The 26,848-nt window shown below is 34.1% G+C and overlaps 1 protein-coding gene across 5 annotated transcripts in view; it reads right to left on the bottom strand.

Moving 5' to 3' along the window:
- The window catches only part of DMXL1 (Dmx like 1), a 131,490-nt gene that overhangs the window by 70,670 nt on the left and 33,972 nt on the right, over window positions 1–26,848 (bottom strand). For all 5 annotated transcript variants that reach the window (XM_036845520.1, XM_036845521.1, XM_036845522.1 and 2 more), the window contains exons 8-25: window positions 25,867–26,056; window positions 24,607–24,775; window positions 21,220–21,432; window positions 19,098–19,351; window positions 18,302–18,986; window positions 18,090–18,211; window positions 15,514–15,603; window positions 15,330–15,432; window positions 15,070–15,189; window positions 14,558–14,779; window positions 10,722–12,407; window positions 9,391–9,498; window positions 6,908–7,077; window positions 6,292–6,389; window positions 5,155–5,320; window positions 4,084–4,345; window positions 1,555–2,648; window positions 904–1,095 (exon numbers count right to left, since the gene is read on the bottom strand). In XM_036845520.1, the coding sequence (XP_036701415.1) occupies window positions 904–1,095; window positions 1,555–2,648; window positions 4,084–4,345; window positions 5,155–5,320; window positions 6,292–6,389; window positions 6,908–7,077; window positions 9,391–9,498; window positions 10,722–12,407; window positions 14,558–14,779; window positions 15,070–15,189; window positions 15,330–15,432; window positions 15,514–15,603; window positions 18,090–18,211; window positions 18,302–18,986; window positions 19,098–19,351; window positions 21,220–21,432; window positions 24,607–24,775; window positions 25,867–26,056 (5,944 nt within the window). The remainder of the gene's footprint in view (window positions 1–903; window positions 1,096–1,554; window positions 2,649–4,083; window positions 4,346–5,154; window positions 5,321–6,291; window positions 6,390–6,907; window positions 7,078–9,390; window positions 9,499–10,721; window positions 12,408–14,557; window positions 14,780–15,069; window positions 15,190–15,329; window positions 15,433–15,513; window positions 15,604–18,089; window positions 18,212–18,301; window positions 18,987–19,097; window positions 19,352–21,219; window positions 21,433–24,606; window positions 24,776–25,866; window positions 26,057–26,848) is intronic.

The following is a 26,848-nucleotide window of genomic DNA, read 5'->3' as shown; positions in this document are numbered from 1 at the left end:
TGGTCATCCCAAAGTTTCCTGTCAGCCTTGCAAACAGTCTGCCAACCACCAGAAATGTAAATAAGGCCATCCTAGGTCATCCAGAATCCAGTCAACCTGCCTGCTGACCAAAGACAAATGAAGGTATCCAGCTATCAGTCCAGTTGGCCCACAGAATCATGAGCAAAATAAATAATGGCTATTTTAAGCTATTAATGTTTCAGGGTGGCTCTTAAGCAGCAAAAGCTGATACACCAGGGTTATGCTTATTATTTGCTTATTATTAAAGTTAAATATGGAATAAAGTTTGGTTAAAATCAGCACAATCTAAAGAAAATTAAAATCCTAATTGTATAATATGCAATGTGGGCATTTATTCTACTGAGCAGTATAGGAAATAAAGTGGCAAAATTAATTTATAAGGGTTAAGGTTATCCAGGAAGGTAAAACTGTAGGAGAGGCTACCACTAGACAAAAAGAAAATGGATGGCATGATATCACAGCCTGTGAGGTGGGAGAGAATCAAATGCAGACTATGAGGGAAAAAAAAGACATACTAGTACTTTTACATAATATTAAGTTTCTGTCTCTAAAAAAACCCCAGCTTTTTGGCTAAGTGTACTGCTAAAGATTTACTCATAAATGTGCATACACACTATTACGCTTACCAAAATGATGCAGTTAAATAAGACGAAGTAAAACTTAAAAATTGAAGTACCCTATTGGGTATAAGTAATACAAGTAAGATGAACTTGGCCTATAACCAAAAGTTTTCTTTGATCAAAACCAATATAAACTTGGCAGTGTAACAATCACTATGCATAGGATGACGTTTAAAATTGTTTATAAAAAGCCTTAACACTTATCTTTTAGTTTTATCATAGTATATAGGTAAATTAAATGTCTGAAACCAAGCATACTTACTTTATTGTTTTGGATATCAGGATGGGGTGGTGAATCAAAGTTTATTATGGCATGCAGAATATCATGTGTTAGATTACTAAGGTGCAATAACGGATTGGCAACTACTGTTTTGGCACTGGCTGTACAAGCAAAGAGGAGAGGTACTGAGGTTTGTTCTGAAAGAGGGCTAGGAAATATTGGTTCTGCTGTTTCCTTAAAAAACAAAGGGAAAAAAGGTTAATCAGCTATTTATAGTTATAATCCATTAAGTAATTCAGGGTCTCTTTGAGAAACTTCAGAACAATTAAAAATCAAAAGCATAATAAACTTTTACAGAGTTAGAAGGGACCTGAGGAGATCAACCTTCCACCAATTATAATGAAAAATGATGGGACAATACGCTCGTATAATCATCTCACAAGGAATTCATATAAGAATGTTTAATATGAATTAAGCAGATCACAGGGTCTGATATCAAACTGTCCTTAAACCACAATGCATTCACAACTCTAGAAATCCACAATATGAAGCACCACACAAAAAGCAGAATTCCTTAAAGCAACCATAATTAAGAAAATCAACAATTTTAACATTTTAAAACTAAAAAAGCAATCTCAAAAACTGTTTCTCATACAAGTAGTATTTTGACTGGTTATCATGTAAGTTACATACCTGCTGAGATTCTTGTAAAAGCAAAATCAATTCCATTCTCACAGATGCAAGACCCCCACCATGGGATCCATGCAGTATGCAGTAACTAAGAAACATCCTCAAGAGTGACTGGTATTTCAAAAGCCACTGTCTTTTTTCCTGAAAATTTTCTCTCAGTTGTTTCACTTTTGTTTGATGAAGCAAATCTTCAGCATCTTCATTTAATCCAAATGCATCTCCATTTTCGCCAAATGCAGACTGTAATTCTTCAGGATCTGAACAATAGTCACAAGTTCTCTGAAGGGCTATCACCTCTTTTTCAAGCCAGTGGTACAGCTGGTATCGCAATTTTCCACCATCTATTTCATATCCCGTAGATAAAGTACGAAGTTCTACTGTGAGAATCTTTAAACATGCTCTAAATTTTAACTGAACTGCAATGATATCTTCTGATGGATTTAAAATGTCATTTTCATCTAGTGTGCTGAGAGAGTCTGTGTACTTAGAACTCGTTTCATCTATTTTTTTCCCTACTTTTCTCTGTAAAGATTTTAGTTCTTTCATTGAAACAGGGAGATCCTCATTTTCTACATCGTTATCACTGTCCCATTTTAATTCTAAAGAGTCATCCTGAAATACAATACTTGGTTGGCTCCAGTCAAAAGAAAGAGTGGAGTTTGACTGCTTCTCTGAGGAACCCTCTGAAGAAGATCCAAAACCATTCATCAGTGACTGTGACCAATCAATAGCAGAAGACTTATCTTCCCTTGCATCCAATTTGAATGGAGAAGAAGGAGAACAGACTTTACTAGTATCCAGAAAACTAGATGTTCTACAAAAAGGTTTCGTTTTTTTGATGACTTTTGGCATCTTTGATAATACTTCCAAAGCCAACATAGGGCAGCCAGCTTTTAAATGAGCACTGGCAGTAGTAAAAAATAATCTTCTTTCACTTAAATTAATTGTTCCTGCCAGTCCACTTTTTCCTGTTAAACTCATGTGTGTGGAAAACGCATCAGATGATCCAAAATGACGTCTCAGCAAAAGAGGATGTGTTCTTAGATAATTGTAGAAATTAAAAACGGCAGGACTGCATGCTGACATCATGACTTGATCTGAAAGTAAATTCATTTTATGAGCCAAGAGCCATTTTCTCTACCATGGCACCTTTATCTACCTGGTCTTGTGAGAAAAATTTAAGAGACCAAACTAATACATAGCACTGAATAGACAAGAACACATTTGTAATGAAAGCGTTCTAACATAGTAGGAAAACAAAGATTATGCTGATTTCACATCTCTTCAGGTAACAATCTAAGACATTTTAAAACATCCAGTTACACACTCTTAGTTCTTTTTCTCCTACTTTCCTGGCCACTCCTTCTCAGTCAGCCTGCTTTGCTAGATCTTCCTCATCTTCTCTACTTTTAAATGCTGAGTGTCCTAGAGTTCAGTACTTGACCTCCTTTCTATCTACACTCTGAGTGAACTCCTACAGTCCCATGGCTTTAAATACCATCTAGGGCTTCCCTGGTGGCGCAGTGGTTGAGAGTCTGCCTGCTAATGCAGGGGACATGGGTTCGAGCCCTGGTCTGGGAAGATCCCACATGCCGCGGAGCAACTAGGCCCGTGAGCCACAACTACTGAGCCTGAGCGTCTGGAGCCTGTGCTCCACAACAAGAGAGGCCACGATAGTGAGAGGCCGGCGCACCGCGATGAAGAGTGGCCCCCGCTTGCCGCAACTAGAGGAAGCCCTCGCGCAGAAACGAAGACCCAACACAGCCAAATAAATAAATAAATAATAATTAAAGGTGCTAATAATTAAAAAAAAAAAAAATACCATCTATATGTGATAACGTGCACATCTCTATTTCTAGTCCCAACTTCACCCTGTAAATCTAGAATACTATATCCAAAGGCCTACACTACATTTCCATTTACATGTACATATTCTTGCCTCAAGGCCTTTTTATTTACTGTGCCCTTGGCCTAAAAACCAGATATCTGCACTGACTGATTACTCACACATTTCAATTAGGTCTCATCTCAAAGGTCACCTTATCTGAGAAGTCTTTTCTATCTAAAGCAACACTCTCCAAATCTGCTCCTAGCCTTCCCCCTATCACTTATCTATTTATTGTTCAAACTAAAAACCCAGGAGTTAAACTTGACTCTCATTCCCTTCATATTCCATATCCAATTCAGTCCTATCTAGTCAACCTTAAAATTATAGTTGAAATCCAACCACTTCTCTTTCCCTGTTTATCACTATTTTCTTCAAAACATTTATATTCAAATGTTGATAACATCTATGTTCAATAAGAAAATCCGAAGTCCTTGGTTTTCAAAGGATTTAGCTTCCTGGGGGGGAAAAAAATAAAAAATAAAAAACTGTATACATAACTCTGTCTCCCCAACTAAACCATAAAGTCTTAGACCATGTATGTCTTCAATCTGCTCTGCATTATCCTTAGCACCCAACAGTGTGCTCTGAACCTGACAAACACTAATAAAACTCTTAATCATTAACATCTTAGAAGTATAGCTTACCATCATCCTCTCTGATAGGTTGCTTTATTAATGTTTCCAGAGCACTACTATAATCTTCTAAAATCCAATATGCCATACTCCGAAGAAAAGGATCATAATGCATATTTATATTCAACAAATTGAGTTCATTGACAGGAGAATCAATTCCCAAAACTTTCTTACGTAAAATAGATTTGTATGTTGCAGATGTATCAAATTCAGATTCATAGAGTCTTGCTATTACAAGAGCCAACTGAATGTCATTCAGTTTCTCAAGACATACCTTCAAAAACAAGAAATATTGTTTATAAATAAGGGTATCTTTCATTTTAAGGTAAACTCAATTGACTCACTAATAACTAGATGAACACAAAGTTTTATTAATATCTGAAATCAGTGAACAAGGATAATAAACAAAACATATGCTGCTTGCTTCAGCAAATCTACTTGACAACATTTATGTTAATTTACCTGGTAGTACTAAATACATATTTGCAAAAAGAATTAGCCTCATGAAAAAATACTGAATAATTCCTAATAGCATCAATTCAAATGACATACTTTGTTTTATTCTTGAGCTTTTACCCTTCCCATCCACCTCAGCAGACTATAATGTTTCCAAATCAAAAAGATGTTTTGAATCACTTGACTGAAACTCTGAGCAAAAGGGCAATTTGAGACAGAAATGTTACATTTTAAATATTTATAACTTTTTGTAAGGTTTACTTAGAAATAATTAGTTAAAAATTTGCTAAGGTTTGTCAACTAACACACAGACAAATATACGTCCGAATATGTTTAAAGTGATAGGACAAATATTTTATTTTTTTAACCTGTTCATAAATATTCTTAAGAGTCAGATCAACTACCTATCTCTACCAACCAACACAACCTGGTTAATTTTAATTCTGTATAAATATCATTCAAGCGAAATGACAAAATTTTAAAGTCACCATTAAATATTACAGTTACTTTAGGCATTAAGCCTTGTGTTAGTTCCACTATACTTGAGTTGAAATTATAAAACAAAATTGAAACCATAAAGAGCTTAAAAGGATGACAACGCTATTTTTTTAAAAATTCATTCATTACCTCAATTGCATCTCTGAGGCAACCAGCTAAAAGAAAAAATGCTGCCGAATGTTCAAATCTTTGTTTTCCTAACAAAGAAAAGGCATTCTTTAAAGCTGCTTTACGCCATCTCTCATCCTCAAAATTGTGTCCAAAAAACTGTGTCATCTTGGAATCTTTTTGGGATCTATAAAGAAAAAAGTTTGAAAATTTCGGAACATAATGTTTCTACATCAAAACCAATTGTTATAAAGTTAGCCACTTAAAAGTTAAGACTCAAAAGAAACATGTACCAGTTCATAAATTACTATACATCTGCTGCTTTTCTGAGCAAAAATAACATTTATGGTAAACATTTACTTTTCCATATAAATTTCAGAGATTATTGAAAACATTCAAACTACAAAGAAACTACATTAACAGCACTGTGAGAAATTATTTTTAAATCTATACAAAATATATAATTTATATTAACTTCTGTGCTATTTTACCATTTATACTTAATCAACTGCCTTTACCCCCACTGCCCACCTGAAGATGAATTTGATGATAAAAATCCAAGGAATCTGTCCTGAAGCAAAATAATCCTAAAAGATCTAGTCTCTTAGAACTGTTTGATACCATGATTTTCCCCCAAAGGTTGCTGAACATATGGATATACCTAGAACTGAACCCCAAACGAACAGTGAACCATTTACGGTGATCACGTTCACCAAGTCTAGCTGAGAACAAGTGAAAGAGAAAAATTCTAAATGACCCTAGCTCAAGAATGGGGTCAGGGCCCCTAGAAAGAGGGTGGTTTGGAAGGATAGCCTGGTCCAAGAGCTCCTTGATAGGGCAGAGGGTAGATGTATTTTCAAAGCTCCATCTTCTTCCCCACTCCAGATAAAGTTTCTGGTTTAGTTCTTTGTTCTACAAGAGCATCATGAGAAGTTATTAAAATAGGCAAAAAAAATGTTTTTCTGGACTGATAAACCTAAAAAAAGCTAATGTGCCTCAGCAAGATTCTTCTGCTCTGTAACCTGGGCTTCTTTCACATGAAATCTCTTAAATACAAAAATAACTAAGAATCCACATGAATCACACTAACAAGAACAACAAATCTTTACTTCATACTCTATGGAAAGTTTTTCATTTTGAAGCAGTTTTTTCACCTACCTATATAATCCCCAAATCACAGCTTTTTTTTTCATTGCAAGGTAAAAAATGGCAGCATCTAAAGGATCATTCTTTTTATAAAAGGCTGCTTTGGCTACCTATAATTAGAAAATATTGGTCAAAATTTCACGGTAACAGTTTTTAAGTAAACAAATACTTTCCTTCATATATGAGACTGTCATACATTCTCTACTTAAATGTTCAATAAACTAAAAAATATGTGTATGAACGCATGCATGTATATGTAAATTTATTAATTTATTCATTTATTTTATAATTACAGAAGTAATCATGGTGGTGGCCTCCAAGATTACAAAGAGATGGAAACAGGACTACACTTTTCATTACAAGCTCTTCTGTACTGTTTTATTTTCCTAAATGTGTATATATATTATTTTCTATATATCAATAAAAAATGCTAATATATCAACTAGCAATTTAAGAATTAGAATATAAATTTTTAAAAATTATGCTATTTTAAAATATAAAGACTATTTAAAAGCATTTTACTGCTAAAAAAAAAAAAAAAGAGTAACAGGAGAGGAAATATGGACTATCATGTAAATAAACATGCAATATATATTAATTCATTTTTACACCAAAATAAAACACTCACCTTTTCTATGCATCTGCGTAAGATGCGGGTATTCCGGACCCACCACCCCACACCCATAGCTCTAAGTTCAGACCATGTGGGATCATCTTTCTGCATTGCTGGCAACATGTTCAGCAGTTCTTCTTCTGCTACTGAATGAAAGGCCCAGGCAAAATGACTAGTAGACAGGCCTGAAGAAATATCAAAAATAATGTTTATAAGAAATATAAATATGATTATTAATGATGATCAGAAATGTGTGTTCCATATTTGCAATATAAACGCCTAAAAGTTTATATAAGACTCACAGAGTTATAATTGTTTGGGGTTATAACTGTTTGTTGGAAATATAAATATGATTATATAATGATTATCAGAAATGTGTGTCCCGTATTTGCAATATAAATGCCTAAAAGTTTCGGGGCTTCCCTGGTGGCGCAGTGGTTGAGAATCTGCCTGCCAATGCAGGGGACGCGGGTTCAAGCCCTGGTCTGGGAAGATCCCACATGCCGCGGAGCAACTAGGCCCGTGAGCCACAATTACTGAGCCTGCGCGTCTGGAGCCTGTGCTCCGCAACAAGAGAGGCCGCAATAATGAAAGGCCCGCGCATCGCGATGAAGAGTGGCCCCCACTTGCCGCAACTAGAGAAAGCCCTCGCACAGAAACGAAGACCCAGCACAGCCATAAATAAATAAATAAATAAATAAAAATTGTATAACTTTAAAAAAAAAAAAAAAGTTTATATAAGACTCACAGAGTTATAATTGTTTGGGGTTGGAGGGAATATGGGGTTTTTTTCTTGCTTCTCCAAGTAACTCAATCACATCAATATTTTCTACAATGAGCATATATTTTCTATAATTAAAATATATTTTTTAAAAAAGATAAGGAAAAACGCTTATGGGCAAATGCCACTGTGCTGAGTCTTTCTATTCTCTAGTATGTCTGACATCCTTTGGTCAACATTTGTTGTGTGGATTTACTTCCATGGAATCAAAAAAGCATCAAGGAGACAGTACAGCTGGTGAACAGAACTTAGGACTGCAAAAACTCTGGAATCATAATGAATGCATAAATTAAATTCTAGCTCCACCCTAACTAACTATATAACTTTGGGCATGTTACTTAACCTCTTGATTCCTCAATTTTCTTATTTACAAAATGTGAATAATCATGGCACCTACCTCATTACATTGTTGTGAAGATTAAAAGAAATAATATAGTTAAAGCATTTGGGATAGTACCTAGCACATAATAACTTTTATTACCCCATAATAACTATATTAATAAGATATTTTTATATTTATAAAGCATCATTTACATCAGCAAGTCTCTCAACCTACTGGCCCACACATGTGGTGTTTATCGTTCAGCTTTTATTTTGCCTCTTCACATTACATTTTGTTTAGTATTACTGAATTAAGTATATGATTAATTATAAGATGTGGCTTTGACTTATACGAATATATGAACTCAAATTTTTAACCTAGTATACAGTGCCAAGGAATCTGAAATGCCTACTATACCCAAGTCTTTGGAAATAAAGAAACTGTAATTAAGAAACAAACAAACAAACATCTATGCTGTGAATGGACTGTTATTCTAAATTATTTTTAGATTCCTATTATCTTTCAACCAAGTTTAATAATTTTTCATAAATAAATAAATACATAAATACATAATCTGACTTAGAATTTTAGCTTCTCTTTTCCAAAGCTAAATGCAAAATGAAAGGAAGGAGGAAGCAGAAAGAGAAAGAAAGGCAACAAGAGACGGAGACTAATGAGCAGAGGTTGACCTGTAGAGTCCCAACAACACTGTTTAAACCTTTAGATCCAATAATCCTGGAAGCCAGCTCTATCTCTTAAACTTGGGGGGCACTGAGTCAATAAATATCTTATATTGCTTAAATTATCTTAAATTTAAGTAAAGTATTTCTATTACTTTGGGAGTCCTGACTAACAATATAAAAGTATCTGAAATGTTATTAAACTATTATCTGAAATACACATTAATGTTAACAGCAGTTTTGGGGGTGGGTGGATTTTCATTTTCTATGTTCTGTACTCTGTTTTGTAAAACAACTAAAATTGAGTATGTATTATTTCTGTAACAAAAATTGTATTCAAATATTGGGGAAAAATGAATTTAGATAGAAGTCAATTAAAAAGGAGAAAAAAGAAAATTTAAGGAAATTAGAGAGAATGAAACAATACTAATTGGTGTTTAATGTATAATGAATTTGAAAACATTACACATAATATCCAATTGCCTCATTTCCATTTCTTCATTAGCTCTTTCCATCTACCAAAAGAATTCCAGTATTTTTAAGCAAAGAAGATGAGATGAAAGCAAACATTTTTAACATAAATTAAGGAAATTCAGAATGTGTCAAACTTGTCAGCATTAGGCATTATCGTATCTGGGCAAAAACAAACTTAAATGTTCTTAAGCCTCTCTTCTACTCGTCTTACTTCCTTTTACTAGATTACTGCCAAAATCACCTTGGTGAAGGAGTTGAGCTCGATAAGCTGGAAGAGAAGTTGTAAGAAAAGTATGAAGTCGAACAGCCAAAAGAAATTTTAAGCCACATTCATCAAGAGTTTCTCCACCTATAAAAAAGAAAAAAAAAAAAGGTATTTTTACTTGTAAAAACGCATTTCATTAGCAAAACACAAGTAAATGCTAATAATTCTGGCAAGCAGGGTATGTCACAGCACCAAATACAGGGACAAAACATTGTGAAACTGACAAAAGTTATCAGTCTAAATATTATCTAATATTTCTTGTTCCTATACAATTATACATTACAGAAAAAAGTTGTATAGTTAAATAATTGAAAAAATAATAAAGAAGAGAATGAATTGACTCAGGCTCTCTGACATATTTTTAATAATATAATCTCCTCTGACATGAATATTTTAATTTAAATGTGACTCAATTTTAAAATAGTTTAACCTTCTCTGTAATATTATCCATATTGATTCAAGTCACATACCCATTCCAATAACTGCTAACACTGGAAGAAATGGCTGTATGGTAAGGAGGCTTGATTTTTACTTTAAATGAATAAACACTTGTAATACAGTCACATCAAAAAATAATATCTACTGATAATATTTCATGTTGCAATTCATGACCAACTTATTTTTTCTTAAAGTTTTAATTTTTATTATTGTTATTCTTTTTTCTTAAATTTACCCCACATTTTCCTTTCAAGGGGTGCATCCTACTGACTTATATCTGGTGCACAATGCTAGACTGTTAATCAGATCTTATTTGAAATCTGATGGGAATTCTACAAATTTATTCATAACTCAGGAGATTAAAAACAAAAAATGCTCATTGGGTGAGGAAAAGACCTAATTTTATTAGGCTTGCTTGCTGCTATTCTAGGAAGGAGTATACCTTAATGTTAACTTTTTTTAAAACCTCAATATTAAAAAACCCAAATTAATAGTGAATTATTACAATGTGAAAAATAAATAAAGAAGAAAGCACCTTTTATTTTGGGGTTTCTAAAGTAATTATTTATTAAGAATGTTAACTTTTGCTAAACTCAAAAGCAATTAGTTGGATTCTTAACATTATTAAGTAGACAGGTAAAAATGACTTGGCATAATGAATCTTTGTGTACTTTCTCAGAGTACTATGATTTATGGGATAAATAATATATATTCAAGTTAAAACTATTGTGAAAGCAACAATGATGATTTTAAAAACCTTCATGGCTGTCATTTTTACAAAAATTATTTAAGATTATTTTCTGTGAAAAAAATAAGTAAAAATATTATCATCAATTTTTCCTCTAATCCTATACCCAATTTAATTTTACCTTGGCTTCTGTCTCTGCTTTCTCCAATATCAGTGCTGGTAGTTGCAATTGTATCTGCTAAAGCCATCAAAGACATCTGCTCCATCCGGCTGAGTCCTGGTAAACTAGAATGAAGTAAGTGGCCAGAAAGAACCTGAGCATGCTCAGGACCAAAGTAAGTTGGACTGTATTGTGAAAGGTCAATAACCCTGGGCTTTGTATTTTCTTCATCTGTCTTTAACACATGACTATCAGTCATTAAAGCTGACATCTGAAAAAGCTCATCATAACTCTCTTTTGACAACTGGTTTGAGTTATTTAAGGTACTCTGATTACTAGATTTCTCCAAGGATGAGTAATAGCTATCATCATCTGCTGCAAGTAAGGCATATAAAGGAAGTGGAGGGACAGAATCGATTTCTGTGTAATCTGTATTTTCACTCTTGTTGAATGCCTGGGGGTCTCGAGTAGTACTTCCACTAGCACTGATGGTGAGAGATCTAAAGCGGCGCTCATGATTAGATTCAGCTTCATTCAGAGCCACAACTTCCCCAGCAATGCACTTGACAAGATGTGACAAGATGGCCTTTGCTCTCCGAACTTTGCCAAGATCCATAAGTTCCAAAAGCTGCAAAGGATGGTACTGAGGTAAAGTTGGGGAAAGAACATGAGCTGCTTCAAAAAGACCTGAATCTTCCATATCCACAGAAGGATCAAGCGCAGTTTTCTTTCCACAGATTTTCTGTGCAAGACTGGTCATGGATCGAGTCAGGGTTTTCTTTGGAGGATGTAATCCAGAACTTGATGAGTTACTCTGTTTTATTAAACTTATTATAGATGGAGTGCTCCCACTGTATGAATCTGTTGTAACAGGTTCTTGTTTAGAAGATGGCTGCCACTGGGAATATACATGCATTTCACAATCCATTCCTACCACCAGGATGCCATCCCGGACCCATGATAAAGAAACAGGAAAAGGTGGAGCACCTTCTACAGAAGAAACCAAGTCCACACTTCGTAACAGTACAAATTTAGAAAGAGGCACAACTTTAGTACTTTCCCAGAGAGGAAATGCCAGGCTTTCTTTACCCGTCTGTTCTTGTACCTTGCCAGCCAGGGGTCCATACATAAAAAGTTTTGATCCAATTCCTACAGTCAGAATATGAGAACCATCTTCTCTAGACATCCAATCTAAGTGAACTAAACGCTTTGTGTTTGATGTGACACTCTCTTTACTGGATAAATATACCTCTTGTTTATTATAGGCCACTAAATTGCTATCAATACTAATGCCAGAATCCAACACTGTATTTAACTCATCTAAATGAACTGTCTGTTCAAGGACCCAGCATGAACCTCCTGTAGACTCACATTCAAAAATACTTACATGCATCACAAAGTCCTGAGAACATCTACTATTAGACATAGGCTGCTTATATGCTACTGCTAAACGATTTGTGTGTGCACAGCTGACTTCTATAGGCCTACCAGGTACAGTTATACTACTATTGCTCTGCAGTCCATCTTCAATAAGTAACGGCCATTCTTCCCAAATGTATGTAAGATCCATTTCTCCATTCTTTGAAGTGGCAGATTCTCCATCTGTTACTCTACATCTCCAGAATCTTACTTTCTCATCTGAGCATGAAGTTGCCAATAAATAAGGAGCACTGCATATGGGATATATGGAAGAAGAACTCAGATGTCCTAAAACAAAAATAATCCATTAACAAAACGTCAAATTTGGTTAAATAAATCTGTTTTCTTGTACTAAAGGTTTTAGTCTTTTGCATGAACTAGTGTTAACAACATGACAGTCAATATTTAGCTTAAGGATCAGCAAGATCAGTAAGACGCTTTTAATGACGTCAAAAAGGTACATAAAAAGGACATTATTACCAAAACCTAGAGCTGAAAGAGAACTCCGTACTAATTTATAAGTAAGGATTCTTGACTAAATGTGTAAGTATCTTATGCTTAAATCAAATAGCTAGACTAAGGCAGAATTAGAAAACCTAAATTCTAGTCCTGGTTTTCAACCCAGCATTCCTTTCACAACTCTTTGCTAGCATTATATATTGTTATAAATCTTATTTTAAAGATATCAATACATTTTAAAAAATTTGTCAATATTCACTGGCTACTTCTCTATAATATTTTTTAATACAATTTTTTGAATGGCTCACGCTTACCTAAGTACTAAAAGGGTCCTCCACGATTGAAGTGTATTTCATATAAATGACGCTGAGAAGATTCCTAAGTGGGACATACGTTTGCTTGGGCTTAATGTAATTACATACTCTTAACTTCCTAAATCAGGGGTTGACAAACTTTTTCTTAAAGGGCCAAAGGTAACAACTAGGCTTTTCTAGACACAGAGTCCCTGTTGCAGCTACTCAACTCGGTCATTGTAGAACAAAAGCAGCCATACACAAAAGTAAACAAATAGGTGTGGCTACGTTCCAATCAAACTTACTTACAAAAAGGTAGGTGACCCATAGTTTGCCAATCCCTATCCTAGACTATTAAACATAAACTGCTAATCGTAATACAGAAATGTTATACAGAACATTTATTATATTTTAAAAGCATATTTCAACATAAATTTTTCCTTAAGTCCTCAAGGACTTGGCAGTACTGCATAAGGACACAATTAACATTGTCCATTAGTTTCTCTGAACTGAACAGAGAATAAAGAGCTTACCCTTCCCAAAAGTCTCGGTTAAAAAAAAAATTCTCAAGACTAGGAAAAAAAGTTTTTATGACATGCTACTGTTTCTGCCAAACAAAACAAATTTCTTCGTTTGCCCTAGGACTTCTTTTTTCTTCCAAACTCAACTTGCGCCAAGGATTATTTTTAGAAACATCTTCAGTTTCTCTTAGATCTGCCATATAGTTTTTTTTTAATAGAATTCAGTAGTGAAGATTATACTGTTCTGGCTAAGGATAACAGCTCTTAAAACTGTGTCAATACAAAAGTCATTCTATTTCAAACTTTAACTTTCCTTGCATTGATGCCTCTTTTATTAAAATATACAAAAAAAACCCAGAATGTAAAAGTTATCAGGACACTGTTAATACTCCTGCTAACTTCACCAATTAGAAAAGATTAAGTACCTGATAATGTGGCAAACTGAAAAGCATTCAAAGTAATTAGTCAAAAGTGGTAGACAAGTAAAGAAGACCAAAAACCCACACTGTGACTATGAAAATGAAAGAACTAGGTGATAAAAAGATGGATTTTTGTCTTCGTTTTCATGATACCCTTGATACCTTGATCTTTTGTGTACACTGGAATCACCTGGAAGGCTTGTCAAAACAAGACTGCTGGGTCCCACCCCACAGCTGGTGATTTAGTAAGTCTAGGGTGTGGCCCAAGAATTATTATTTCTAACAACTTCCCAAACAATGCTGATGCTTTTGGTCTGGGGACCACATTTTGAGAACCACTGCCCTAAGGATAAAGATGACAAATATATATATCAGGAACTACACACTTAGAATCCTTCACAGCACAGAGCTCCAGGCAGCCAATACCAGCATTATCAAAGTTGGCAAATAAGGTGCAACCCCATTATGATCTCTGCCCTGGAAACTTTCGCTTTGTCTTCACAAAAGGATAATAAAAATTTGTTTTGGAAATCAATATTTAAGACCACAACTGGCTGACAAATGCCAGAGTCATCTGAAAATGTAATGAGAAATTTAAAATTTTAATTTAGGGTACTTAAAGATATTCTTTCCATTTCTGTTTCTGTGTAGATTTAAAAAGTGGGAGTTGCACCTATTTTTAAATACACAGTAAATACTCATGCATTATGAAGTTTGATTAGTCTCTTTTTACAAAATTTACACACCTGCTGACGGCTTAACACTTATTATCTCAACTCCTTCTGGCAAATGCAACTCTTGGCTATAAACCATTTCTGAAGACAGAGTCAACTTGCTGGTACTCTGGAGATTTGCTCTGCAAGCCTGATACTTCTGTGAAAAAGGGGATAAGATCTTCTCTGGAGAAGAAGAATAATGTTCTTCTGGCTGCCAAACTGCTTCAGATATTTTTCTATCTACTTTTTCATCTATAAAACATAAAAAAAGAACCAAAAGCTGGGAGAGAAACCCTATAAACATTACAATTGCTACATTTTATAATCCAAAACTGCCTTATAAAAGACAAAAAAGTTAACATATTAATATGATGCTTTACAGCAAGAAAATCAGAGAATTGTTTTCTTCTTAATTAACAGAATAAACTATAATTATCCTTTCTCAGTAAAAACAGCTTTTAAAAATATCCACTGAACTATCTAACCATATATAATTTGTTAACCTAAGCCTACTTAAAGTTTAAAAAAAAAAAAAAACTCACCCAATGAGACAGGAATGGACTTCAAATGCAAATTCCACATGTGTAACACTGAACGGTTGTCTTGGGTGCACTCTATTACAATTAGGTAGAATTTTTCCGAAAATCCATTAGGTGAGCTGCCTGTTGGTATAAATGGTATATTTCACTACTAACATGGAAAGCTGAGATAACTTTATATATTATATAAACATTATATCAATTTATCTTTGCCTAACATACTCTACATTTTATTTCTCATTTCATGAAAAGTTCTTCTTTACCTGCATCAGATAATATTCTGTCTCTTCCTAGTCTTTTCTTCTCAAGGTTATTCAAAATGAAGTCTTCTTGGAAAACATGAAGCAGCTGGGTTTTTCTGCCTTGCTGAATGCAAATAAATACTAATGTAAGTTGACATACATTATTATTTACCTAATGCTAAGTGGCCAGAAAAATAATACTTACAAGTTTGGTAATGGGATCTAACGCAATAATGCATCCTGGCCTGGCTGTTGACTGTTGACTTACGATGTTAAACACTTCACCAACATATTTCTGTTTTTGAAAAAATGGATATCTCCTTTATTAAACAATTAAAAAAAATAATAACAAATGACATAATATTTCAGGCATAACAGACAAATAATAAATAAGTTCAGGTGAGACTAAATAAATTCACAAGTCCCTTTCATTATAAACATTTTACGATTTTACAAGGCAATTACACAGGAATGAATACAGTTACAGCTCAGCTGGTGCAGAGAAAACCAAAAGCAATGCTTGGTAATTGTTAAGGGGAAAAAAAGTATTTTATATTTATAAGTGTGAAAGACTGACTTCAATCTCATGGAAATGTTCTAAGAATTAAGGTTTTTTAAGCATTAATTTTGACAAAGAAAGCTAAAGAAACAAGTTAACATACTATTTACATATGCTGATTTCTTGAGCCACTGATCTCCTGACCGCTCTAGTCAAGCTCACATTGTTAAATTCAATGTTCATCATACTTGATCTATCAGCAGCATTTGATTCTGTTGATTACTCCTTCCTCCTGGAAATAATTTTCTTCATTTTGGCTTCCATTATACACCACACTCACCTCACTTTTAGCAACAGAATGCCCCAGGGTTCAATCCTCCTAACGTTTCTACTTTCCAGCTATAGTCTCTCCCTCAGTGATCTCACTCAGCTCCACAACTTTATATTCTGACAACTACTTATTTTCTATCTTCAGACCAGGCCTCCCTCAAAACTCCAGAGACTAGCTTACTAGATCTCTTGGATATCAAACAGGCATTTCAAAATTAACATGTCTAAAGCCCGGCTCTTGAATCTCCCTGTTCCTCAAAATCTGCTGTTTAGGGACTTCCCTGGCAGTCCACTGGTTAAGACTCCACACTTCCAATGCAGGGGGCGCAGGTTCAATCCCTGGTCAGGGAACTAAGATCCCACATGGCGGGCAGCGTGGCCAAAAAAAACCCCAAAAACTGCTATTTATACTTCTCATCTCAAGGCAAACCTTGGGAGTCATCCTCTTTTTCTCACACAAACCCCATATCCAGTCCAATCCTTACTATTCAATGTTCAAAACACATCCAGATTTGACCAATTCTTATCATCTTTATCACCACCATCTGCTACCATTCTAAACCCCTTTAATTCTGTCCTAGACTACTGTAATAGCTTCCTGAATTGGTCTCTCTGATAACACTTCTGCTTCCCATGTCTAATCTATATAACAACCAGAGTGATCCTTTTAAAGCCTAAGCCAGATCATATCACTGTCATTCTCTTCACTAGTTTTTATGTCATTCAGAGTAAAAGTCAAAGTTATTCTCAATACAATCTGGCCAGGCTTACTTTCTGACTTTATTTTTGACTACCCTCCACCTCACTTATTCTGCACCAGCCACAATGGCCTCCTTGATGCTCCTTACATACCAAACATGCTCTGGCCTCAGGATCTTTACACTGGCTCTTCCTGAAATACTCTTCCCTCTACATATCCATATAGGTAGCTCCTTTATCTCCTTCAGGTCTTTACTCAAATGGTACCACTTCTGTGAGGTTTTCCCTGATCAGCACTTTACTTGGCACTCCCTACTACTTTTGCAACATTGTTTCTCTCCAAAGTATTTATTAATATATTTTTACCTTTTTTCTATATTCTTTCACTAGAATGTAAGCTTAGATTTTTGTCTGTTTTGCTCACACCTAAATTTCCAGCACTTAAAACAATTCCTGAAAAACAGAAGGCCCTCAAGAAATATACGTTTCTACTATAACACTATATATGTTTTGAAAAACTTTGTGTTCTGTAAAACCATGCCATAAAAATAACAGGGAAAAAACAAGATTGGAGCAGACCACTGACACCTATGCAATTCTGTAACCAGAGCATTAACAAAGACATTAATTGATGGTTGAGAGGACAGTTTGACTCTCCTAAACAGGAAGCTCAGTATGGCTGAAAGTTACCTCAGGGCATATTTAAAAACACAAAAACCAAGAGAATGGAAATACTGGCTTGTTGGAGGTGCTGAGACAATGCAGATGGTGGGTTGCTATTAGTTGGGCACAGGAACAAGTGCCCTCTGTCATAAGACAAAAACTTTGCAATGGTGTTGAAAAAACTCCTGCCTGTAGTGCAACCAAGCTGAAAGCTCTTTCCTCTTGGTTAAGATTAAAAATCCACTCCTGTTATTTCAACTTCCCTTGCCTAGAAAAAAACCTGCAGAGGAACCAACATAATTCCACATTATACTGTCAGTAGTCCCCATTTATCTCTGAGCAAAGAAGTACAACAAAAACACATATTGTAGGGCACTAGACTCTACTTTTGGAATGAATGAAAGATATGGTTTCTTTTTAAAGGAGGTTATAATCACTGTAAGAGTACAATGCAAATGTGAAAAAAATTACTAAAAAATATACACATTTTATTACAAATTATATGTCATAATTCTAGAACATGCCCAATAAGTATAAATTAAGTATCTAAAAACACATTATATTCTTAGCTTCAAAAGCCATTTACTTACAGAAATTTCAGGATTGGAAAGCTCATATAGAAGTTTCTTGGCATCAATAACTGCTTCATATAATCTCAGATATTGTCCATCACTTGCTACAAAGCATGCACTAGGAGAGTTGCAGTATGCACCTAGATGTATTTTAAAAACATTTGAAATTTAACTCTTAAGCAATAATATCAGAAAATCTCAAGTTCTTAAATAAAAATCAGAATCCTTACCTAGACAATAACTGGGTATAAGAGTGGGCAGCCATGCCACATTGGAAAATGCAGAAACATGAAGAGAATTAATCCGGGCAAGCTCAGAAACACCTCCAGAAAAAGACAATGGCCCGACTGGATCAACTCTCCAAAGAATAAGCTCACTGTACACTGCATTGGGATCCTGAAAGGCCATGTCAATAGTGCTTTTATTCTGTTGTGCCAAAGAACATTCTTCAATATTCACAGCACCATAAGGTTCCTTTTGGTTATCAACATCTGGTGTCCTTAATGCATTATGGTGTGACGTTGTCAGCAATAATGGTAATACTGAGTGACAAGCTAAATCATTAAGATGAAAGCGATGACCACAATATCTGGATTTGTGGGAAATACTGAGAACTGTAGAAAAGGCAGATTCCTCGGCAAAACTGACAAGCCATTGATTCAGGGAGCCGTCAGCATGCTTTGAAATCATCATAACATTAGGGGTAAAAATGCTTAATTTTAAACTATTAGTTGATTTACTGTGACCAGAAGATATAAGCATTGACGTGGAACGTGTCAGGCTGGAAGTTTTTTGTTTCCCTTGCTGAATAGCCAAGTCAACATTCTTGGTACAGGCATACATCACTATGCTTTTACAGAGAGAGTTTGCATCACCTGTGGGGAAAGCTACAGGAATTCTGGAAACAAAGGACACCTAGAAGTAAGAAAGTGAGCATTAGAATTCATGAAATTATATAAAGAGGTTTTACAAAACAGTACCCACATTTAACAAGAAGTAGCTCTCCAGAGATCATAAAAATAATACCTGTACTTGACGAAACATACCAGGCTGGTATTCATCCAGCCAATCCACATGCCAAACCAGCAAAGAGCCATCTATGGGATGAATACTGAATAGCATGTCTGCATTTTTACTCCATTCAGACAGAAGTACTTCAATCTGATGATCAATGGCAGCTGATGGTAATGGTACAAAACTTGAATTTGGTACCAATTTATCACTGCCCAATTCCTTCTTTTCAAGATTTATTTTCAGATCATCAACACCATCATCGATCTCTATAAGCAAAAGGGTTCATGAACCAAGTAAATACAATCAAGCTACTACTAAAAATTAAGAAATATCTTTACAAATGCATTCAAAATGAAAAACGTAAGTTTTCATATAAACAAGAAATGGGGTTCCCTTTAAAAAATAACTTTGCTCCAGGAATATAAGGCCACGGAGTTAACTCAGTACTCAGAAGGCCTATAAGGCTGATTCAGCGGATTATTAGTAGAAGGACGAATACTAGACTGGAAAATAGGTAAACTGGTTTCTAAACCCAGATGTACCACAATTAACTACTTAGAAGTAAGACACAGTACTTCTCTGGACCCTAGTTTTGCTCACGTTAACATGAGGGAGTTGAAATTAGGCTGAATTTTTAAAATATATTATTGGAATGTAATTTGTATTTTCTTCATAATGTCAGATTCATAAAACCTAAGTCAACCACACTAGCCATCCTCTAGGTGTAAGCATTTATAACTGATATGAAACCTTAAAGAAACTATTTTAAAGAAATACATTTTATAGTGCCTAAGATTTTCTTCAACACATGCCAACCTATTAATACAAATAAGTATGTATATTCTGACCTCTGCATCCCAGCCCCTATTCCTGGTTAGGAATACAAAGCCTTTCTTAAGAGACTCTCAAAAAATGTTAGCTTGTTTACCAGATTTTAAAAATTAGTCAAGACATAAAATCATTAAGAAAAAGAAAAATAACTCAACAGAAAATTAGGCAAAAGGCACGAAGAGGCAAACCACAGAAGGGTTAACATAATTCTGCTCAATTTAACTCAAGAAAATTCAAAGTAAAACAAGACACCATTTTGTCCATATCAACGGCCAAAAAATAATAAAAAGATCCAGTGTTGGCAAGGATGTGAAAAAAGGATATCTGAATATACTTAGAGGGAACATATACTGGTAAAACATTACTAGAGGGTAATCTGACAGAAGTTATTGAAATTTAAAAATGCTTTACACTATGCTAATTCCGCATCCAGGAATCTACCTTACAGAAAAATTCACACAAAGATGAAGAGATGTGTTACTGTACCATTATCAGTATATAGTGAAAAACAATTTAAATCAATTTAAATGGCTATCATCAGAAAAAATGCTTAAGTTTTCTCTTGAGTCTCTTGACTCAGGAGCTGTTAAAAATAATGAGAAAGAGAAGTGCCCGTTACTGAATTTAAAAAGCAAGCTGCAGCACACTATTTTCATTGAAAAATGAACTCCCATAGTACAACTTTTTAAAAAAACTACCTTTATGCATATATATGTGTGAGCATAGAAAAGAATAAATCTGGAAGGACACTCATCAAACTTAACAATATGGAAACTTTATACATGCCTGTATTGTTTAATTTTAATTTTTTTTTAAAGGGGAACGTGCAATCTTGTAATTAAAACAAACAACAAAAACATTTTTGATTTCTCTCTCTCTACTTGACTGAGGCTGAATACAAACCTTAAGGCCCTAGTGTACTGCTCCTCAAACTTTAATATACATACAACTCATCCGGGAATTTCATTAAATTACAGATTCTTGTAGCTCCAGGTGGAGCCTGAGATTGTACATTCCTAATAATGACAATGCTGCTAGTCTGCAGATAGTCCTCTAAGTAGCAAGACCCTAGTGGCTGACAGAGCGTAAGTATGGAGAAGTCCAAGTCCCTATATCATCATCAGGAAAGAAGCCACCTGGAACAGGAACATCTACATTGGATTATTAAATGAGCTAGTCCAAATTTGTATTAAGCCACTGCAATTTGAAGGTTATTTCTAACAGTAGCTGGTGTTACCCTAATATAAAAATCTTTGCTATTTTAAACAAAACTTTGTAATTTTTATCCTTCTTAAAGCTTTACCTTCATCAGATTTTACATCTGCCTGATTAGAGTCTTCTACACTCATCTCAGAAGATGGTTGCTCAAAACTTTTTCTAAGTTGTTGTAAAAAGACTTCCATGGACAAAGAAAAATGCAATTCTTTATTGTTTAGCCAGTGTACCACAAAAGGTCCACTCTTCTCTTCATTTTCACTTAGACTCAGAGACGTAATAGAAGGAAGAAGTGGAATGTCTATAAAGAACAACAACAAAAAAAATATTAAAACTTCTATCATGCTAGCATACAAAACATCCATGTCTCTTATTTTTATTATTTACTGTTACATTTATCTTTAAACCTCTGCCATACATTGTATTTAACCTATAAATAAGACTCACAATATAATGGCTCACACAATTATTATTAATGAAAACAGACTTAAATGGTAAATTTAATACACTTACTGTAAAGGAAATAAAATTATACATTCTACATTATATACCGTAACTTATTTATATATACATATATACATTTTTTCTATAATTAAAAAAAAATTCTCATTAAGAAATATGTCTATAATTTGCAGACATGTTAATAGGGTAGTCTTCTTAATTGGTATAGAAACTTTGGTTAGAAATATATTTTAACCTGATCTACCATTAAAAATGCCATCATTAGGTTGTCAAAGGAACCAGTGATATGTTTATCTCAACAGCAACAACTTTCTTTTACTTAACAGACTCTCATATTAACTTTTTTCATGACCTACCTATCTAATTCTAAGATAGATACTTATTTATTAGCATCAAGATTGAAGTTAGATAGTATGAAACTGAGGTTCCCTTATATTCAAGAAAAGCATTCAAGACAAGCCAACTCAGCTAAAAAAAATTGTTCCTTGGTATTACTTTTGAAATCATTGCTAAGTATACTGAAGTACAAATTCAGAGTAAATTGTGAAAAATGACAATCCTAACTTAATAGAGGTAAAGAAAAATTTGTCTTTCATTATTAAATAAAATCCAAATCTAGATCATGCTGGTGTCTGCTGAACATTATAGGCTGGAATGGATTCAGGGAAGGTAGATAATTTTCTCCAGAGCAAATCTACTGATTTTTTTTTAAAAGGAAATATAAACAATTTTAAGTATTTGTTCAAACACCGTCTATTGCTGGACACCAATAGGAACAGTATTATAGGGGATGAATGGTAAAAGAAAGGATAGAAGAATCTTTTTCCTGGTGGGAGGGAGGGAGATGCAAGAGGGAGGAGATACGGGGACATATGTATATGTATAGCTGATTCACTTTGTTATAAAGCAGAAATTAACACACCATTGTAAAGCAATTATACCCCAATAAAGATGTTAAAAAAAAAGAACTGTTTTTCTGTCCCTTCTTATTGGCGTTGGGTTCTAAGAGTTGATGGATATTATCTAATCCAAGAGCTCTGTTTTACTCTATATTCATTAGTATAATTATTTGATTAATATTTATCTATCGCCTACCTAGTTATATGCTTCATAAGAGCAAGGACCACACTGTTTTGATCACTACTGTATCTCCAGTTCCTACCACTATCTCCAGTTCCTATACTGGCACAGACTAAACACTCAATAAAACCCTTGAGGGGCTGAACTGCCAATCTCACTGCTCCTAGGTAGATACACAATAGTGTTAGGGTTTGAAAGAGTGTCCCCAAGAAAACTAAATGGGTAGGATTTTCTGATTTTCAACTTACAATCAACTCAGAAGAGATAAGCAATGCCTAAAGCAGATAACAGGCCTAGCTGTTAAGTACACAAAACTAGGGGCTTATGCTGACTTTTAGCAGAAGCATTCTGGCTGAAAAGATACTCACATTTCCTTTGCCTCCTGACCTCACTCAAAGAATCTGATAAAGTCATTTTTCATGAGAAATCTTCATGGAAAGCTTATAAGAACTAGAACTAAGAAAACATGCTATTATGAACTCCTCTCCTGTATCATTTTCCATTGATGGACAAATAAGTGAAGCCATATCTGAGTTGAGCCTTGCAGGAAAGTCATTCTAACAGACCTAATTTAGGGAAAGGAGTTCTCTCACAAGATCTAATATAGCTCCTAATATTATTATTTTGCTTTGATTTTCCCTACATGTATGAATTTTTCTTAGGGACCTACAATGTAAAGAAAGGTTTTAGAGTTTTCCTTATTGGAAGGTAGTCAGGGAGATGTTACACAGGAACTTAGGGTTTCTTTTTTTCATAATACCTCAGCCTTTTCCATTAAAGTGAGAATTCAAGCTTTCTTTATTCTCAAAATATTGTCCTTTACTCAGCAAAGACTTTCAAAATTATTCCACTGACCTAGAGTTGCCTCTGGATACTATAAGCGCTGACAATGTATGTTTTTTGATAAGGTAATAATACAATTTCTTAATAAAAATAATTCAATATTCTCCCATTTACATTTTCATGACTCATGGATTTTGGATTCTTCTAGAGCTGGGACTGTTGTTAACCATATAAAATTTTAAAAATCAGCAAATACTCTTTATCCCTACCACAGGTATCTCAGCACTTTTTAACTTATCAAAGTACTTCTCACTTTGATTCAAGTAACTAATGGACTGTATTTATTGCTATGTTTCTTGAAGAATGCAATACTGCAAATCCAGTGTGTTATATGGAAATAAGTTATGCTTAATTTATGTTTAAGAGTATCTCAAAATACATAAAAACTCATCAACAGTGGTTATCTTCTGGGGAGGAAGACTAGGGTGGAATAGAGGTAAAAGGAGGATTTTACTTTACACTTCCTGTACAGATGGCATTTATCACGTGCAAATATTATTTTTAACTTTTTTCCCAGTAATATTCTAAGGTTCCACTTTAAATGCCCCAACTGTGGCCACTTGGTTTTTAAACTCACAGAAAATATTTACTAAATGATGACCACTTCAGTCTTCAAATTCATAGATAAACCCAGGTATTCTAGATCTTTCAATCTGTTTCATAGTACCTATTGACTACAGAGATAAGTTTCTTAATTCTTCCAGTTATAACTTCTGCATATTTCTGCCCTATTTCTGAAATGGCTCCAAAGATCAAGTATGAAACACACTGGTTTCATTTGAACAACCATACAATAATTATAAACTACTACTCTGAGGTGTTAACCTCAAATCTCAACTTTTGAATAAACTAATACAGAATCTCAATGACTTATCAAGATCTAAAATTACAGACCAAATCACAGACTTAAGAAGCAAACAAGTAAACAAAAACTTCTTTTTCTATAATCAGTGAGCTGGCTATAATGAAAAGTTAGCTAAGAAAGTCACCTACAATTTTTTACTTACTAAAAAAGTAAAAGTATAACTTATTGGTTATAAAAATCAATCTACTCAATTTGAAAAACATTTTCTGAACAGTGCTTTATTACCTGTGGCTGGGTTGATGCTGGCTGCAATATGAAAGTGGCAAAGTGCATTGGCATGCAGTGGAGTGTTCCTGTGAACGTGATGAGGATCTTGCTGATGTGGCAGGTATCCAGTATGTGCTACAAGTGCAAGTGATCTCCTCCGACCTCTACGAAAATGTTTCAGATTTACCTGTGAGAATAAAAACAAAGTCAAACAATGCAAAACAAAGTAAAACTAATGCCTATATTGTCATAAGCATATATGTATAGGTTACATAATGATTGTTAGATAGTACATATATCCTATTTCAGATGAGTTTATATGTACAAATATCTTGCAGTATTTTTGTACAGCAAACTTGAAACCTGGAATAAGCCTGGAACTTAAACTGCTTGACTCTTCTTTTAACCATCACACAATACTTTATATTTTTATTTAATATTTTCTAAGAATTAATTTCCTAAACTTAAAAAAAGTTTACAATGTGTCTGTGGAAAATGATGTCCCTATGTATACTGTTCTCTTTGTATCCTCAGTTTACTTGCTATGACCACAAAGCACTGAATAAAACTACCATCATACATTAGGATGATATTTCATAGTTTACAAAGCACTTTCACAGAGATCATCTCATTTGACCCATAAAGCAGACAATGCAAATACTGTCATATTCATACAAAACATTCAAAGATAAATCATTTTTAGGTCACTTTCTTGTTTTCAATATTAAGAAAATAATAAGAAGAATCTGTAACTAGTCTATGTTGAATTAGCCCCAACACCAAAAACTGACTTTTACTTTCCATTCTATAGTAATTAGTAAGGTAAATAATTCAAGTTCTTGGAGATTTGGAAGATAACAAATGTAGAACAGAATCTGATAAACTACTCTAATCATTCCTGTAGTTATGACAGGATGAACACCCCAAGCTCTAAAGAAAGAAAAATAATAAATTATTTTTACAGTCAAATCTTGGCATTCTCAGATCTTAATTTACGTTATTTTAGCTAAGTCAAGTATAATCATCCTTTTGTTATCATCAGTTAACCAAAGGTTAACTTTGTAATTATAGGCAGTTTTATGCTAGACAAAATCCTTAAGGATACTTGTTGAACCCAAAAAAACCCAAAAATTTTCTCAGAACTGTTTTCCTAAGACATATATGTTTTTTCATAACTATCCATGACTTTGAATATTAATTAAGATGAATGTTACAAAAAAGGCCATGTACGAAAGATTTTAAAACTTGTAGGAAATAACATCTAACAAAAACACTCACATCTAAAGCATTCTGAACTCGTTCTTTACTGGAAGCATTTCTCTTGAAGTTATTTGTTAAATTAATTGGTTCAGTCCAATGGTTGCAGTCACCTCCATAGAGCAAACAATCATTTGGTAAAAATGTCTCTACCCAAAGACGACATATGTTATCTTTGCAGCAAGTCAACAGTACATTACATACAGAAGCCCTAAGGAATAAAAAGATTTTAGAGGCAAAAATATAAATTTCCCACAGTACTACATTCTACAATGTTTCTATAGTTATTTAAATGCACACAACTAAGGTATCAATGAAGAAAATGTCAATATACATTTATGTAATGTATTTAGTCAAAGCCATTACAACTGAGTTGGGTATTTGATTTCATCACAGCAAATGCTTGCTAACCTATTCTTTTCTGCCTGGAACTCAGTAGTTCCTATTTCAGTAATCTAAGATTCTTCTTACATCTAAAGAACAAAAACTGAAATCATACCATACTCGCTCAGTTAATAAACAAGGAAACAACCTGACTTCTTCTATTAAAATTTTCTGATTTATTCAGTGGATGTTTATTTGAATTATTTCACAATGCTTCCTTTTTACTTCCTGTAAAGGTACATGCACTTGTCACTAATAAGCTAAAGTAACCAGTACACTTACTCTTTCCTTGCCTAACATATGACAAAAGCAGTCAAGTGCAATAGAAAAATTCATGATTTTTTAGTCACCTCCTTCATTAGTCATTTTTGACTTTCAGTGAATTTACTGTCTTGCCACCCCACAAAATAATAACAAAACAATTACATATATGTTAATAAATCCCATAAGCATCAAGAGCTCAAAGGCTGAAACCCTATTAACAAAGACTACCTTTCTACTGGATAACCCAGCAAATTAAAAAAAAAAGAAAGTTGCAATATCCTATAATAGACACTTATTCAAACATATCTGATTAAAAGAGAACAATCAGTAGAAGGTTTCTATCAAGTAACCCAGT

Source organism: Balaenoptera musculus, chromosome 3 (genome assembly GCF_009873245.2).
Source record: "Balaenoptera musculus isolate JJ_BM4_2016_0621 chromosome 3, mBalMus1.pri.v3, whole genome shotgun sequence".
Classification (NCBI taxonomy): domain Eukaryota; kingdom Metazoa; phylum Chordata; class Mammalia; order Artiodactyla; family Balaenopteridae; genus Balaenoptera; species Balaenoptera musculus.
Note: the sequence above shows the minus strand (reverse complement) of the source record. Positions and strands in the feature narration are given on the sequence as shown.